The 16,010-nt window shown below is 34.2% G+C and overlaps 1 protein-coding gene across 8 annotated transcripts in view; it reads right to left on the reverse strand.

Annotated features, from left to right (window-relative positions):
- Positions 1-16,010, reverse strand: part of USP25 (ubiquitin specific peptidase 25) — a 154,706-nt gene that overhangs the window by 36,065 nt on the left and 102,631 nt on the right. For all 8 annotated transcript variants that reach the window (XM_027768684.1, XM_027768690.1, XM_027768688.1 and 5 more), the window contains 5 exons: positions 15,593-15,754; positions 14,549-14,772; positions 11,286-11,356; positions 10,272-10,500; positions 8,665-8,865 (listed from right to left, as the gene is read on the reverse strand). In XM_027768684.1, coding sequence (XP_027624485.1) covers positions 8,665-8,865; positions 10,272-10,500; positions 11,286-11,356; positions 14,549-14,772; positions 15,593-15,754 — 887 coding nt within the window. The remainder of the gene's footprint in view (positions 1-8,664; positions 8,866-10,271; positions 10,501-11,285; positions 11,357-14,548; positions 14,773-15,592; positions 15,755-16,010) is intronic.

Genomic DNA, 16,010 nt, shown 5'->3' on the forward strand with positions numbered 1-16,010 from the left:
AAAAAAGAACCAAGAATACTCAAGGACTTTTTTTTTTTAAAAAAAAAAAAAAAAAAAAAACCTGGTAATTTATGGTAAGGAATTCATAGTAAATTTTCTAATCGTGAGAAGTGCCAAAATTTGATTTTGGAAAATCACCAGCATTTTACACACACTTATACACACACACACACACACAAAGAATTTAGTTTAATTTATACAATGATCCTGCGCTGAGTTTCTACACAGAGCACAGTAGTTGCTTTGTTTTGTTTTCTGACCACAATTTCCTTCTTCACATCTACCTGACAAAATCTTAACCCTGAATGAACCCAATCTTCTTTTTCTGAACCTGCATCTGGTAGCTGAATATTTTCAGAGGAAAAGTAATCATAATTTGGCAAACCGGTACCGATAATTTCATGACTTTAACAACCACACATGTGAAGAACATTTCATTACATCTCCAACTTGTCCCCGTTTTTTTGGGTTCCAGACCAATATATCCAACAATGTATTCTGAATGTCCACTGGGCCTTCACAGATAGCTCATAATCCTTACAGGACCCACAAGGTTGACATCAGTGGGCCTCTGGCTGGCTGTCTAACATCATTTCATGTCTTTGTTCTTTGTTCACAAAGGGTGATACAATAGCCTTTTTTTTCAGCTCTTCTAATACACAAAAAAGCAATATACCTTCTAACTTAATAGTGGATCTTGGGACCAGCAGTTGGCATAATGGCTATGTTACTGGACTCCCATGTAGTCAACCATGGTTCAAGTCCCAGACCCAGTGGCTTAAATTCAAGCCAGGCACTTGTTCGTGTGTGCCCAAGACCTCAAGAATAGAACAGAGGAGAAGGGATTGCGGCCTGGCCAGCCCCCCTGGGGGGGTGATTTCTTGCTTTCTGTGTCTCTGTCTGTCTCTTTCTGGTGAGTGCGTGTGCCTTTTAGCAAAAACCTGTCAAAAGAAAAATGTGGATCTTTCCACATATTCTTCCCTCTGTCTGCATGTTCACACACTTTGAGATTTTGGACATGCACAGACACCTGCCTGGTGTGATTTTCAAGCCCTAGGTGAGGACTCAAACCACAGTTAGCCATGTAGGAGTCCAGCACCTTGACCACCATGCTACCTGCTGGCCTAGACAAAAAGTAATGTCATGTGATCAACACAGTCAATCTACCTCAAGTCCTAGGTAAAAGGTTTCCTTCCATAGGGAATTAGACTCCAAAAACCTTTGAGTAACACTAAATGATTTTGTCCAAATGCATACAGAACTATTTTCTCTAGAGTTTTTCCTGTGTACATATCTCCCAAGGAATTTATTTGAGTGATGGCTTAGTCACAGTAGGTGAAACTATAGGATTTGACATTCTGTGATGTTGGAAACAAAAAATTCAAACTTCATCCCCAACATGTTCATTGAGCCTGTGTCATTTTCAGTACTATATCAGGTATTAAAAAGGTTAAAAAATTATACAATTCACTAATTTTAAAAAGCTATCAGTAAAATGAGATAAATACATATCTATTAGAATGTAGTAAGAGAGTTATGCCTAAGGCTCTGTAAAAACACTAGACCCCATAGATACATCTGGGATGATGCTGCATGGTAAGGAAAACTTTCTGGAAGATGTGCCAACTGAGCTAAGGATTGAATTTTTTGTGAAGAGGATTATCTTGGAAATAAGAGAAAGGAGATTTCAGGCGGGAGAACTAGCATATGCAAAGGCCTGTAAGGACATATAAAAGAACAATAAAATCTCTACTATCAGTGAGCCTCTACAGTGGCAAACCAGACAAAGTATGTGCAGCATAAAGATGGATATGATAGGGAACCAGCAGTTAGTGTAATGGCTATGTCGCTGGACTCCCACAGAGTCGACTGTGGTTCGCGGCCCAGACCCTGTGGCTTAAAACTCATGCCAGGTGCGTGTGTGTGCATGCCCAAGATCCTGAGAGGAGAATGGAGGAGAAGGGATTGCGGCGTGACCATCCCCCCTGGGGGGTGATTTCTCGCTTTCTGTCTCTCTGTTTCTCTCTGTCTGTCTGGTGAGCGCATGTGCCCTGTAGCGAAAATCTCTCCAAAAAAAAAAAAAAAAATGATGGATATGATAAAGCTGGTAGTAAGAACAGAGTGGGGGGGACCAGCAGTTGGCATAATGACTATGAAGCTGGACTCCCATGTAGTCAACTGGCGGTTCAAGTCCTGGACCAGGTGGCTTAAACTCACGCCGGGCACGTGTGCATGAGTGCCCAAGATCCCAAGAGGAGAATGGGAGGAGAAGGGACTGTGGCATGACCATCTCCCATAGGGGTGATTTCTTGCTTTCTGTCTCTCTGTCTCTCTTTCTCTTTCTGGCGAGTGCACGCGCCGTAGAGCAAAAGAAAAAAAAAAAGAAAAAGAAAAAAACTCTCCAAAAATAAAAGACCAAAGTGGGAATAAGGAAAAAGGTAATAGTTTCTAAAGGTGAGCTGTAGAGGATTCATAAGCATGTGAAGAAAGCTAAAAAATTTGCAAAAAATCATGACTTGATGGTAAAAGGACATTTTTAAATGAAGGATACTTCACGAGTAATGTCATAATGATAGGAACAATTCCTACATGCAAGAGAAATGAGGAGTAATCTGGTTTAAATGGAACAGGTTACTCACAGAAAAGTAGTTCTGGAAGAATTACAAGGGAATCAGATTATAATAAAAGATACTCATAAAAAAAAGTTTTATCCTTATTTCATCAAACCAAAAGGGTTAAAACCTGCTTATCAGCACAAAGGAATAAATAAAATAAGAAAATTAAAAGCTTGTTCCTGGAGATAAGGAATTTATATTTTCAATATTAACTATTTCCAGATTTATCTAACTATCCATATTTTTAAACAAAAAATTCCTTACATATTAGATATATATGCCTCAGTGTGAGTGTGAGAGTGTGTGTGTATAAACTTAAATAAATATCTTTCAGGTCAATATAATTTTTACTACAATACTGTGTTGTTCTCCTCATTCAATTGATACCCACCCTACAGCTAGGCAATTAGCATTTTTTTGTTAAGGAAAACAGCAAGAACAATATTTAGCTTTCACCATAAAAACACACATGGTGATCTTTCTTCATTTTGTAACCCTATAAAAATCTCATCAGTTTTGGCTTAAATATATGGTAAAAACTTAGTAAGTAGAGGCATGCTATTTATGCATCTACTTTATGTTCTAATTGTCATTTTATGTATGAACTGGTATCTCAGAGATTAACATACTGTGCAAGACACAACTTTGAAAACAGTTGGTTTCTTTTGCAATACTATTTATACTTACTTATTGGAAGTTTCCTACCTGCAACTATAAACTCCTAAATGCTCTAATTTCACTGTGAGCAACCAGTTCTCTATGAAGGTTCTCTATTTCAATACCTGAAATATCTTTCAAATTATTTGAGCTGTAGATGTTTCACTGAGATTTTCAAATAACTAACTGCCATGTAAGAGATTTTCTAGCCATGTTTCATGTAACATAATGTGCAGTCTTCATTCACCTTTGAATGAGAGAATTTGGGAGTGTTTTACTTATGGAAATTTCCCAGTTACAGCTTTCCATATTTTAAGAGAGTCAACTTGACTACCAGTTAGCTTCTATTAAGGCATAAGAATTTTGTTCTTTACATAAAAAAAGCAACATATAAGATATTTTTCAGAAGTATTTATCACCTTGACTTAAAAATGAGTCATACCTACTACATTCACATTGAAGACTCAGAAAGGATTGCTTGAGAGATGGGCAGAGTCCATACGTTTCTAGCAATTTATTTAAAATTAATGAATGACACAAGAGCCTATGGGGAACCATACTAGGCTGGATGCATGGAATCACTGAAACATTTAAGAACAGATTCCTGGCCCCACTCTCAACAGAATCTCAGGAGAATGGAAGTCAGAGGTTTAGGAACCAGAGTTAAACCTAAAATTTACCCAGAACCCAGAGCTACGTCTTCATTACCCACTTAGGCCTACCTCCCTACAATATACTGGGTTGTCAGAAAAGTCATGATACGTTTTTGCATAGGAAAATATAAAAAAACATATGTTATGAGTTTTCCAACAACCCAATATTTATTTGAGTTATACTTTAAAATCTTGTATTCCTCTTACACTAACCATTGCTCTTGGGAAACTCATCATTAGAACCTCCATAGAAAATGAATTCAATTTAGAAAACATTAAAGGGGCATCTACCATATGTCACTTACAGTTGATGTTGAAGATACAAGTAAGAATAACATCTCGCCTCCACTTTCAAGGAATCTGAAAATACTGAGGATGTTGTTCATTCTAAAAGGTCTCTCTGGAACTAACTATATTTTCTTGGGATATTAGCTTATTATTTACTTGTAGGTAGTATTCATACAAAAGTTCAAGAGACGACTGTGCCTACTACCTCTAGACAAATTTTTTTCAATCTTATGGAATATATTTCGTAACAGTCTTAATCACTTTCATCATTTTTTTTCTATCGTTATATTTTTTGTTTTGGTGTTTTTGTTTTGTTTTGTTTTTAAATATAGCTGTGCTGTGTATGTTGTAAGGACTTCAAATATTTTTTGTCTGTTAGCAATATCACAAGTAAAATAATAACCCAGACAATGTTCATTTTTCCTCAAGGATAATTTGTTTTCCAAATATAGACTATAGTGATGCTGTTTAACCAGAAGTATGCCTCAGAAAAAAAAAACAACCTATTCTACATTCTTCCTCCAGAGATTCCAGTAAGTCTTAGGTAGTCATAGGTGAGGTATGTGGTTTACACTCAGAAAACAAACAAACAAACAAAATCCTCCCTAGTAATTCTGATGGCACCTATGCTAAAGAACTGCTGCTAGAAATATAAAAAGGGTCTTCACCTAAGTTTTCCCTTGCAGTAAGCAGGCTTAGGGAGGAGACAGCATGAAATGGACTACATAATACTTTCTCTTCAGTATTATTTCAGTTTCTGTAGATAATGAATGGTACAGAAAAATTGATACACATGGATTTCTTGGTCACATGTTAGCAGATGAGGAGCAAACAATTACATCAATACTGCATGCATTTATATTATTTGGGAAATAATTCAGTAGAAATTAAGATTTTAATGGTTCTTATATGACAACTTCATAAATCAGAAAATTCTGCAGGAAAAAAAAAAATCCCTCTGCTGTATTTTTATGAGGAAGATCTCCTTATATTACTTCCACTAATTTCTCATAATTCTACTGCACACCTAAGATACTCAAATACTGGTTCACTTTGAAATACTAAATTAAATAAATTACTAATTTTGAAAACTATGATAAGCAATGGAGAGAAGATGGCATAGGCATAAAATGTTTTCTTCTCTAGTAATGATAGGAGATAAATGGTTCTAATAAAACATTAGCCTTCTTCAGCTGTGGTATTTTAAACTCCACTACAACAGAGAATGAATTTCTTAATATAATATCAAAAGATAATACAGTAACAGAAACCATTCTTTTCAACAAAACTCTCCCTCTAAATTTATTATAGACTTGGCACAATTCATTTCTACTAACTCAAACAAAATAAGTATTTCCATTGATTTTATAGAGAACATTATGTTTTTTAGTTGGGTAGTATCACCACCAAAGCCCAGCCTGGAAGATAATTATCATAACAGTTATACTGAGAACAGATTATTTCTGTCTCAATCTTTTAGTTACTGTGGCTTCTTTCAGAAATGTATCTTGATTCTCTTCAAGCTTATTTCACATAAGAAAAGACAAAAGTGTATGCACCTGGGCCTGCTCTATGGTGCAGAAGTAATGCTCTACTCAAAAACAAAGCTGGATCCCACATGGCAACCATGGATTAAATTCCTGGCCTAGTAGCCTGAAATAAGCGAGGCATGTACAGGCAAGCCCAAGATTCCATGAGCTAGAGGACTGGAGGAGGGGACTGTGTGGAGACCAGACCTTGGACAGAGTTTTCCCTTTCTCTCTGTCACTCTCTTCTGTATGTACACATACAGTGTTTATTCTATCATGAATAAACAAACTAACAAAATATATTAAATACTTGCTATAGAGCATATACTATATATGTATATATATACACATGCAGGAAACGTAAAGAAGATGACATGGCATTAAAAATATATACACATATATGTATATTATATATACATATTTATGCTCCAAGCACTGAATTTTTTAAAAGTACTAAACAGTATGCAAAGTTTACGGTTGGAAGCACTGATCATGAAAAGGTGTGGGAATATAGAAGTGATCTTGTTACATAGTGAAAAAATAAGATGGCAGATGTAAAAGTTGAGAAAGACAAAGCTAGTTTTTATCAGATAGGAATTTTAGTGGGAATTATGTTATTAGTTTGCCTTAGGAGACAAGCAGTTAGTTAACTCTATAAACTTGTAGCACCTAATGAGAAAGAGACAAGATAAAGAGATGGAGGCTACACAGAATCTGTTGTTTTGATATCACAAAATAGAGGAAAGTCAAGAATAAAAGTTGGAGTTTAACCACTGAACAGAGGATTAATCTCTGCGTGAATGGTTAGGTTCCAATTATGCAGCCTCTTCCTCCTGCTATTGGTAAGTAAGAAATAGTTATCTGTGAGTATGTAAGCATTAAGAGAAGAATAACATGGCTCCATCTTGAACAAGTTCTGGAAGTAATTTGGAAAGAATAAAGTCACCCAGGAACAGAATGGGCTTAAAAATGAAAGGAACTTTAATACAGTTACTAAAATATGATTTAAGTCAAGAAATCTCTTGATAGCTAAATTAGACCTACACCGTTTCGTGTGTTCTACACGGTAGCCCTGAATGCACAAGAAGAAAGTGTAGTCCTATGTAATTACTGAGGTTCACAGTCACTATGACAACAATATGCAGGTATACTGCATGATAGTTTAGAATAAAAAACATGGTATTTTTTTTTTTGGTATAGTACATAACATTATCTTGTTTTTTAAGAAATTATGAGGATGAGACCAGCAGTTAGTGTAATGGCTATGTCGTTGGATTCCCATGTAGTCAAACGCGGTTCGAGTCCTGGACCCAGTGGATTAAACTCATGCTGGGCGCATGTGCATGCGTGCCCAAGATCCCGAGAGGAGAATGGAAGAGAAGGGATTGTGGCGTGGCCATCTCCCCCTGGGGGGTGATTTCTCGCTTTCTGTCTCTGTCTCTCTCTGTCTTTCTGGTGAGCACATGTGCCCTATAGCAAAATCCTCTCCAAAAAAAAAAAAAAATTCTGAGGATGGGACCAGCAGTTGGCGTAATGGCTATGTCACTGGACACCCATGTAGTCGACTGCTGTTCGAGTCCCAAACTTGGTGGCTTAAACTCACGCTGGGTGCATGTGCGTGCGTGCCCAAGATCCTGAGAGAATGGAGAAGAGGTTGCAGCATGGCCATCCCCCCTGGGGGATGATTTCTCACTTTCTGTCTCTCTGAATCTCTGGCGAGCACACACGCCCTATAGCAAAAACCTCTCAAAAAAAAAAAAAAAAATGAGGCACTTGCCTCAAGATCAAAGTCAATGTCTCAATTATTCAATCTCTATGAGAAAACAAGTCAGCATTCTAGACAGATCTGTGCATGCCTACATCAGTCATAATACCATAATGTGGTTTTGCAAATCTCCTATTGAAAGAACAATAATTTCCTCTGAGATTTAAATGATAATGCTGAAATCCACCCAAGTAATGCCACATGGGAATCTCTGCCTGTAAAAGATGAACTTAAACAAATGAAAACCTGAAATGCTTCTTTAGAAAATAAAAACAAAACACACAGACCTTGCAAAACAAAAATGGTTATTCTAAAGGATCTGCTCAAAGTTATAAAAACAAAAAAAGTCAAGTAAGTTTGTGGAAAATATCTGGATTAATTTGTATCTGCTCATTTTCCCAACAAACATAGAGAAATAGCACTCTTCTACAGCTGGAAATATGCAGTCCTAAAATATAGTTGCAATTCAGTGATGATGAAATCAATCTTCAAAAAAGAAAGGCATTCTATTTTCAATTTTGCTAGAACATATTTTCTTCATTTCTATGCAGCATTTACTTTAGATATTTTACTGATCTTATCAGTCAGTAGCTTATTTGAGAATGGAATTTTTTAATATTTATAATTTCATGCATACATTTCTATAAACCCTTTTATTTAGACTATATCAGAAATTTACTTTTGGCTAATTTAGCTTTTAATCTTAAGAATTCTGATATATTCACTTAATAGTGCTTTATCAGTATTACACAAACTATGTATGCCTATCCTTAGGCTGCTATTATATTTTGCAAAAATATGAAATTACTAGAGTTCATTGTACTAACAGCTTTAGTAAACTGGTTTGCATTCCTGGCTGAGTTACAGTACTTCCTGTTTTTTGCCAAAAATAGTCAAATACACTGAAAGGAGGCAGGTAGGTAAAGAGTCAGAAAAATCATTTCTTTTGAAAAAGTTCTATTTGCATTTGGCGGTGTCTAGCAAAGGGGTAAACTAAATTGCTCCCTGTGGTTTTTCTCTGATAATGGAATTTCCAATGATTTCCATTAGCTTCCTTATACTTTAATACAGCCCAGGTTTTTCTTTTTTTATGAATATATATTTTTATAACAATACAACAATATGTAACAAAATATAACTTTAAAAAATGGACCAACCTGTTGTTACAGGAGACTCTGACTCCCTTAATTTCTGAGATGCTAAAAGCTTTTCCTGAAAAGCTTTCTGGGCAAGTTGTGCATCCCATTCTTCTAGTTCTTTTTCAAATCGCTGGTTGTCTTCCTCAACAAAATCTCTCAAATCTGGTGGTAATGTTTCCATTCCAACAAGGGCCTGCCCAGTTTCTTTATTAAATTCCTCTGCAAATCATATTTCAAAAACTACTATAAAATTAAGAATTAAAGGAAAAATGCAAGACTCAAAACAGAAAAAACATTTCAAATGAGATTTAAGCTATGAATTATTACTATCCAGCCAATCTATATTACCTGAATTACCATTTAGCAAAGCAGTATCTACATTTTTTTAAATTAAAAACAGAAAAACAATAACATAAATATTTGATAATCCATTACAGGTAATGCTCTCAGATTTTTACCCCCCAATATAAAGAATAAAATTCAGAGACAATGAAAAGTTAAAAATTTTTGCTACTCTAACATTGATGTAGTACTAATGTAACTTTGGTAATTATAATACTATATTTTTCATTAATCCTGAAGCAAAATTTGACAAAATGAAAATAACTCATAATCTTGTTAAACTCAAAACAGAACTAAAATCATTTTTATTTGAAGCAGTTAAATATAGCCATAAAAATATGCAATTATGAAAACTGATCGATATAATAAGGTTTTCTAAAATGCAACATAAATAATATTTAAAAGAGTAACTCAGCCTCTACTATACCCACACAAAATAAACTTCACCTTTTTCAGTCATACACGAACTGCCTAGCAAGTTTTTCCAAATAGTTAAATGTAAAAGGAAAGCTGACTTAACCAACTTCAACAAACCTTTATTGTTTTCTATACATAAAGCCCATATGAACAAATCAAAAATAAAAACATGAAGACATAATATGACATGGACTCCAACTTTGATCAAGTCCGAGAGAAGCGTGCAAGATAAGTCAACATACAACTCGAACAAATAACAAATATCCAACAGAGGTATGCTATGAAAACACTAGGAGAGATATTTTCTGGCAGGTTAAGAAAAACTTCAGAGGAGACTACATCTAAACTGACTCTAGACAAATTGAAGAAAAAAGAGAAAAAACAAACAGTATTGGCAAAATATAAACACTTAAGAAACTACACATAAATGTGTGAAACTGTTTGATGTGAGCAAAATATGGCATAAGGTCCAAATACCAGTAAAACATATAAAATTTGAAATAGACAATGGCGATAAATGAAGCTGAAGAGAAAGTCGAGAGGTGAGAAAACAGGCTTTATGTCCTCATAGGCTGAGCTGAGGAATTCAAATATAAGTCAATGCACAGATGTAGTCATTGAAGGGTTTTTGGAAGAACATGAAAGGTCAAATTTACATTTACTAGTTCACTTTGAGTATAAAATACGTGCCTTTTCTCAGTCCTATTACACACCCTTTTGATTCTTTCTCATTTCTAATAACCGAGTAGCACTTCCTAACCATCTCCATCACCTACTGAGTGAAGTACAATGATCTCATCACACAGAACATTTACATAGTACTCACAAAATAGTTACAATTCTATACCACTATTTCATATTCTCACCTTGTATTAAGAAGTGTGCCTTATCATTTATGTACATTAAACAGTATGCACTGGCATTTCTATAACCACCAAAAGAGTCCCTCACTAGCTCTTCCCACGATGATTTCGTCACAGCAATATCATTGTACTTCATCCACCTGCTTTCACGATGATCAAAAATGTATGCCCAGTAGTGCCCAGCATTAGCTTGGCCTTCATGAACTAAAACGGCATGTAAGCGATAAGGAACCTAAACATGAGAAAAAAGGAGTTAAATTGCAACTGTGCAGTCTATTAAACCACATCCCATGAAACCCGCACACTGCCTGCTTGGAGGAAACCATGGGAGCATCTTTCTCTAATAAGAGACAACTGATTGGATTAAAATTTGGGAGGAAAACTAAGCCATAAATTTAAAAAAATAGAAAAGTTAAATAAACCAAATACATATATAAAGTGGAAAGTGTGTAGGTAAGAGGATGATTTTTGAAGTTTTTAAAATGTGTATGTTGCATATATGTTTGTAACCTATTTATTTCTGTTGAATAAAGACCTTATGGTGAAGAGTTACAAATATAGTACAACTGTATAGTGTCTATATCTGGATGGCTAATAAAATGGATTATAAGTCTATCAGAAGTTAAAAATGTAGTTGAGACCTACAGTTTCTCTCCAAATCTTAATAAACTTAAATCATCACAATTTTCGCCCACAGGACTATATTTTCTTAAATATTAAGGACTTCTGGGAAATTTCAATAAACTATATTGTAAAGTTTCAAAGGAGTATTACAGTATGAGAGTATCACTGATTAAGGGAAATCTACTATAAAATTCACTATAAAATCTCTCCCTTTTAGTGAAACTCTCTTACTGTACTACTTATCGCTCACCATTTATATTGTTTTATAGTAAAATTTACCAAATTTTCTGATGAAACATGTACCAAAGAACTAGGTTAAGATAATTAATATAAAGATAACAAAATATATGGAAATAATTTTGATAATGATTACTAGCTCAAAATTTCACTTACTTGGATCATAGATTTGTCAGAGTACATTAGTTCAATTGTTCGATGGATTCTGGATATGCTTTCCTGCAAATCTAAGGATATAAGGTGTCATTTAGTGATTAATATCAAGTGTGTTTCTACTGAGATTTATAGGACAGGAACTAAACGTTTTCCTGCAAACATGTTAGAGAAGTAAGGAAAATTTTCTAAAACTGCTCTTAAAAAACATTAAGGTTGGAGTCTATATAAAATGAAATGGAGTTCTCCCTAACGATACAACACAAATAAATATAAAAAAAATGTATATCATCTAGAAAATGTGCATAGTTGGTAAAACTGACCTTTGTCTAAATCTATTAAGGAAGGTATTAATGAACATTAACACTAAAGCCCCCTATATACTATAAAACAACTTAAGAATGAAATACAATACTTCACCACATATCTTGTATATACGTGAAATTATATATATTAAATTATGTAACTGTATACATATGGGAAATAAAGGTGTGGAACTCCCATAATCCAATTTTTCTACCTTCAGTGGGAAATACTTCCATAAAATTATTCACAGATAGGAATAATCACAGCAATACTGTCCATAATAATTTAAAGAACCTAAATATCTGTCAATAGAGAAAAGATTCTGTGAAGCTGTTTGGAAAAAATCAGGAAGAAACCATGAAAGATTGCAAGAAAAAATCTGTAACTTCAGGATGGGAAAAGGCCACACCAGATAGAAAGTTCCATAACTATAAAGAAAAAGATAAGATCTCTCACTCAAAACTTTAAAAAATATTTACATTATAAAAACAAAACGAACTAACCAAAGTCGAAGAACAAATTAGGAAAATACTATCTACAGCATATTCTATATAACAAAAAGTGTAATATATCAAACTTTCTATTAAGCAAGAAGAGAGAGAAATATCTCAAAATAAAAGGGCAAATGTCATGAAAAAATTTATAGAAAAAATATAAATATCCAACTGCCTTCATAATTAAAAAAAAATAGAAATAAAGACACTAAAATACTCATTTTTTTTTCAACTATCAACTACTATATATTAAAAAGTCCAAGACTGGGGCCTGCAGGTGGCATGGTGGTTAAGGGCACTGAACTCCCCCAGGACTGACCAGTTTGAGTCCCAGACCTGCTTTCTTGCTTTCTCACTTGCTCGCTTACTCTCTCTCTCCCCCTCTGTCTCTCTCTGATCAAATTAAAATAAATAAATAAAGTTAAATAAAAAATTCTTAAACAACAACAAATAGGTCCTAGATTAGGGAGGAAGAAACAGGCTCCTCCCTTACACACAGTTAGTAGCAACATGCACTGGTTCAATTTTTGGCATAACAATTTTTAAATAGTTTAAAATACACGTGCATTCAACAAAAAATAACCCCTTTATAAAGAATATCTTGTGCTGGCCCAATGGCTAGCGATTAGGGGAGCTGGATCCCACATGACACACTGCTGTTCAAATCTCAGCCCTGGAGGACTGAACATCATGCCAGGCGCATGCATGTGCACGTGTGCCCCAAATCCTGACAGGATAGGGAAATGGAGGAGAAGGGATTAGAGTGCTATACAACTAGGGGGGACTTTCCCTTCTCTCTGTCTGTCTGGTGAGCACAGGTGACCTCTGGCAATTAAAAAAAATAGTAACAATGCCCTGCCTACATACAAATATGTATACAGATGTTCAGAGAAGGTCAGTACTATTGGCAAGGAATATCAATATGGACATTTAGTAAACTGTATTATAGCTGGAACATAGTGGTTTAAAAAATAATGCTAACAATCAATATGATCGGGATGAAAGAGAAGAAACAAATATTCTTGGGGGAAAAAAAAAAAACCTTTGCTGTGCATAGTGTCATATATTCAAAACGTAGTCTCATGAATACCCCCAAAGCTCCTCAAACTTAAAAGTGGCCAAAAGCGAACTATTCTATTCCTATTTCCTCTCTCGATGTGAAGATCTGTTCGCTCCTCAGGTTACTTTTTCCAGCGTATTTTCTATTTAGTTATTCGTAGTATTATGAACTAGGAATCATTCCAGAGTCTCCTCTTTTACCTCTAGTAAATTACCCACATCTGCCTGTTGTTTCTGAAGAGTATTTCAAGAAGGTTCATTTCTTCGCTTCGTCAAGTCACTACCTTGCTGCCAAAAGCTTTCTAGCTTTCACCTTTCTGAGTGTAATCTTATGAAAATAATCTGTCATGCCTAGTAGAAAATTACCCAACTCCAGGCACAGTATTTGGTAAAAACTAAGTGCTTAATTAATGCTTACTAATGAGTTTGAATATTAAAAATTCCCTCCCATATGAAATACTAAGGACAATATTTATAACTACTAATGCTGTTAGTCACACCATTATATCCAATTTATTCCCTATTAAATTCAGACTTTTCATTAATCACCCATTGTCTGTGAAAAGTGGTTATATAAAATTTAAAAATCAGTATTGTTCTGTATTTTAACCTCGTGGTATGAAACAGAACTCCCTACATTTTTCATGGACCATTACAGTCAGTATGAAATGGGGGATGATAATAGACTATTATGTTTTGACATGTAAGGAAAAAACACAATGAACAAAATTTACCATGAAATATTGACATTACTTCATTAAGAAGGACTATATTTTAAAAGAAAAGGAGAAAGGAGAAAAGTTCAGAGTAACAGACAGTTCTTCTAAGGAAAGACGATGTCAATATATACACATACGCATATACAAACACACATACCCCACAGGGCATTGTCCTTATTTTTCTTGATTTGCTGCATGCTAGCTAAAATTTTGTTATAGATTGGTACTGGGTTCATATGAAAGCAGATTAGGAATTAAAAATGTGAATTCTGATTTTTATCAATTTTTAAAGTTTTTCATCATTTTTATTTCCTCATTGTGCAAACATGGGTAAAGTGCATAACTGACATGTACAAACTTTGATGTTATATGATGTTTCACCAACAGAGTAGCTGTGAATACCAGTTTGATATAAATTTAGAGCACGAAACTAGAAAATCAGACCATCTGCTATGTCATTAATCAGCTAAGTAATCTGGAGAAAATCTTTTGGTCACTGTGAACCTGATATGCAGATCATAAAAATGTGGACCCAGACTAGTTTATCTTACATAAAACCTTACCTACAAAAAAAAAAAAAATGACTATAATATTTTAATATGGAATCAGATGTAGTTTACCTTTGTAATTTTAACTTTGTACATACCCTTCTGAGATGATAGCAGCTACACTATGAGAAGCTTCTTACCTCTGGTGTCATTTTCTATTTCTGTCCTCCAGCGATGTAAACAACTTTCTAGCACAGAAAGTTCTTCTTCAGTTATGTGTCTTGGTGCTGGATGCATGGGCAAATCGGGTGGTATCCGGGACTGAGTGAATGGTTTGTGAATTACTGATCTCGATGAAATGGCAGCAACTGATGCAGGTGATGTGCTCGGCAGTTCTGAAGGAGTTCCCTGTTGTTCTGTTGTGCTGTATTTTCAAGGCATAGAATATGTTATTAAACTTTCATTTTTGTTGTTTTTCTATTGTTCTTTTTTACTTTTATTTTATTATATATATGTATTTTTACATTCAAATACTGTATATTTTTACAACATACAAAATGAATTCTCCCAGCATGAATATATTGTGTATTAGTCTAGTTAAATACATTTCATACATATAAATGTATTTTAAGTACTACAATCTGTGTATTCTTCCACCAAAGTCAACTTCAGCATCGTTATTTTTTTTTACAGCTTTAAGATTAACATTTTTATATTTGTTTTAAACAAATAAAAAAATGAAGCTCTGGACAAAGACTTTGTCAAGCGTAGAATTGAAGTACCTTTGAATTTCAAGGAATAAAATCTTAAGAAGGAAATATATGGGTTGATCGAATAATATCCTAATGAGATTCTTAATATATGAGGATTAAATTATTTATAAGGATAAACTATATTATAAAATTTGATTAATCATGTATTTTTTTAAAAAAATTATGTATGTTGAAACGATACTTTGCCTTGTTAACACTTACCAGTTCCCATTACAGAAACAAATTCTAATTTAACAATATTATTTTCATAGATCATAAGAGGTTGAAACTTACATAACTACATATCAAAATAAAGTTAATTCTGAATGGGAAAAAATGATAAAAATTTCAATCCATAATCATAAAACCTTTGGAAATAATGAAATAAGAAAGCTCTCAGAAGACACGCAATCTTTATAAACCTTTGAAGGCACCAATAACACTGTAAGTAATACAGGAAACATCTGTCGCTTCCATCAGAAAACTTTTTACCTTGGTAACGTCTGTGATGGTAAAGAACCACTAGGTGGGGAACTAGCGTCAATATCATCCACAGGGGAAGTACAAACAGGTTTACTGGAAGCAAATTCCAAAGCATACTGTAGAACATCTACCAAGGGGAATCTTTTAGGACCCGAACCATAGCTTAAATATCTGTTAAGCATAAGACGTATGAACACCTTTATTAGTGTGTGTAGCACCTTTTATTTAAAAAAAAACACAATTCTTATAAACAGGATGTAATACTTCAATAAATCTTTCTAAACAATGAAAATGAAAATCATTAGCTTTAAAATGAGGAAGATAAAGCTGGTTATACATTCAAGAAATAAGTTAATGCTCTACTTTAAAGAAATCAAAGTTGACTAAGACTAAATTCCATTTCAGGGAATATGATTATCATGAAACC

Source organism: Tupaia chinensis, unplaced genomic scaffold (assembly GCF_000334495.1).
Source record: "Tupaia chinensis unplaced genomic scaffold, TupChi_1.0 Scaffold147185_1, whole genome shotgun sequence".
In the NCBI taxonomy this organism is placed as follows: Eukaryota; Metazoa; Chordata; class Mammalia; order Scandentia; family Tupaiidae; genus Tupaia; species Tupaia belangeri.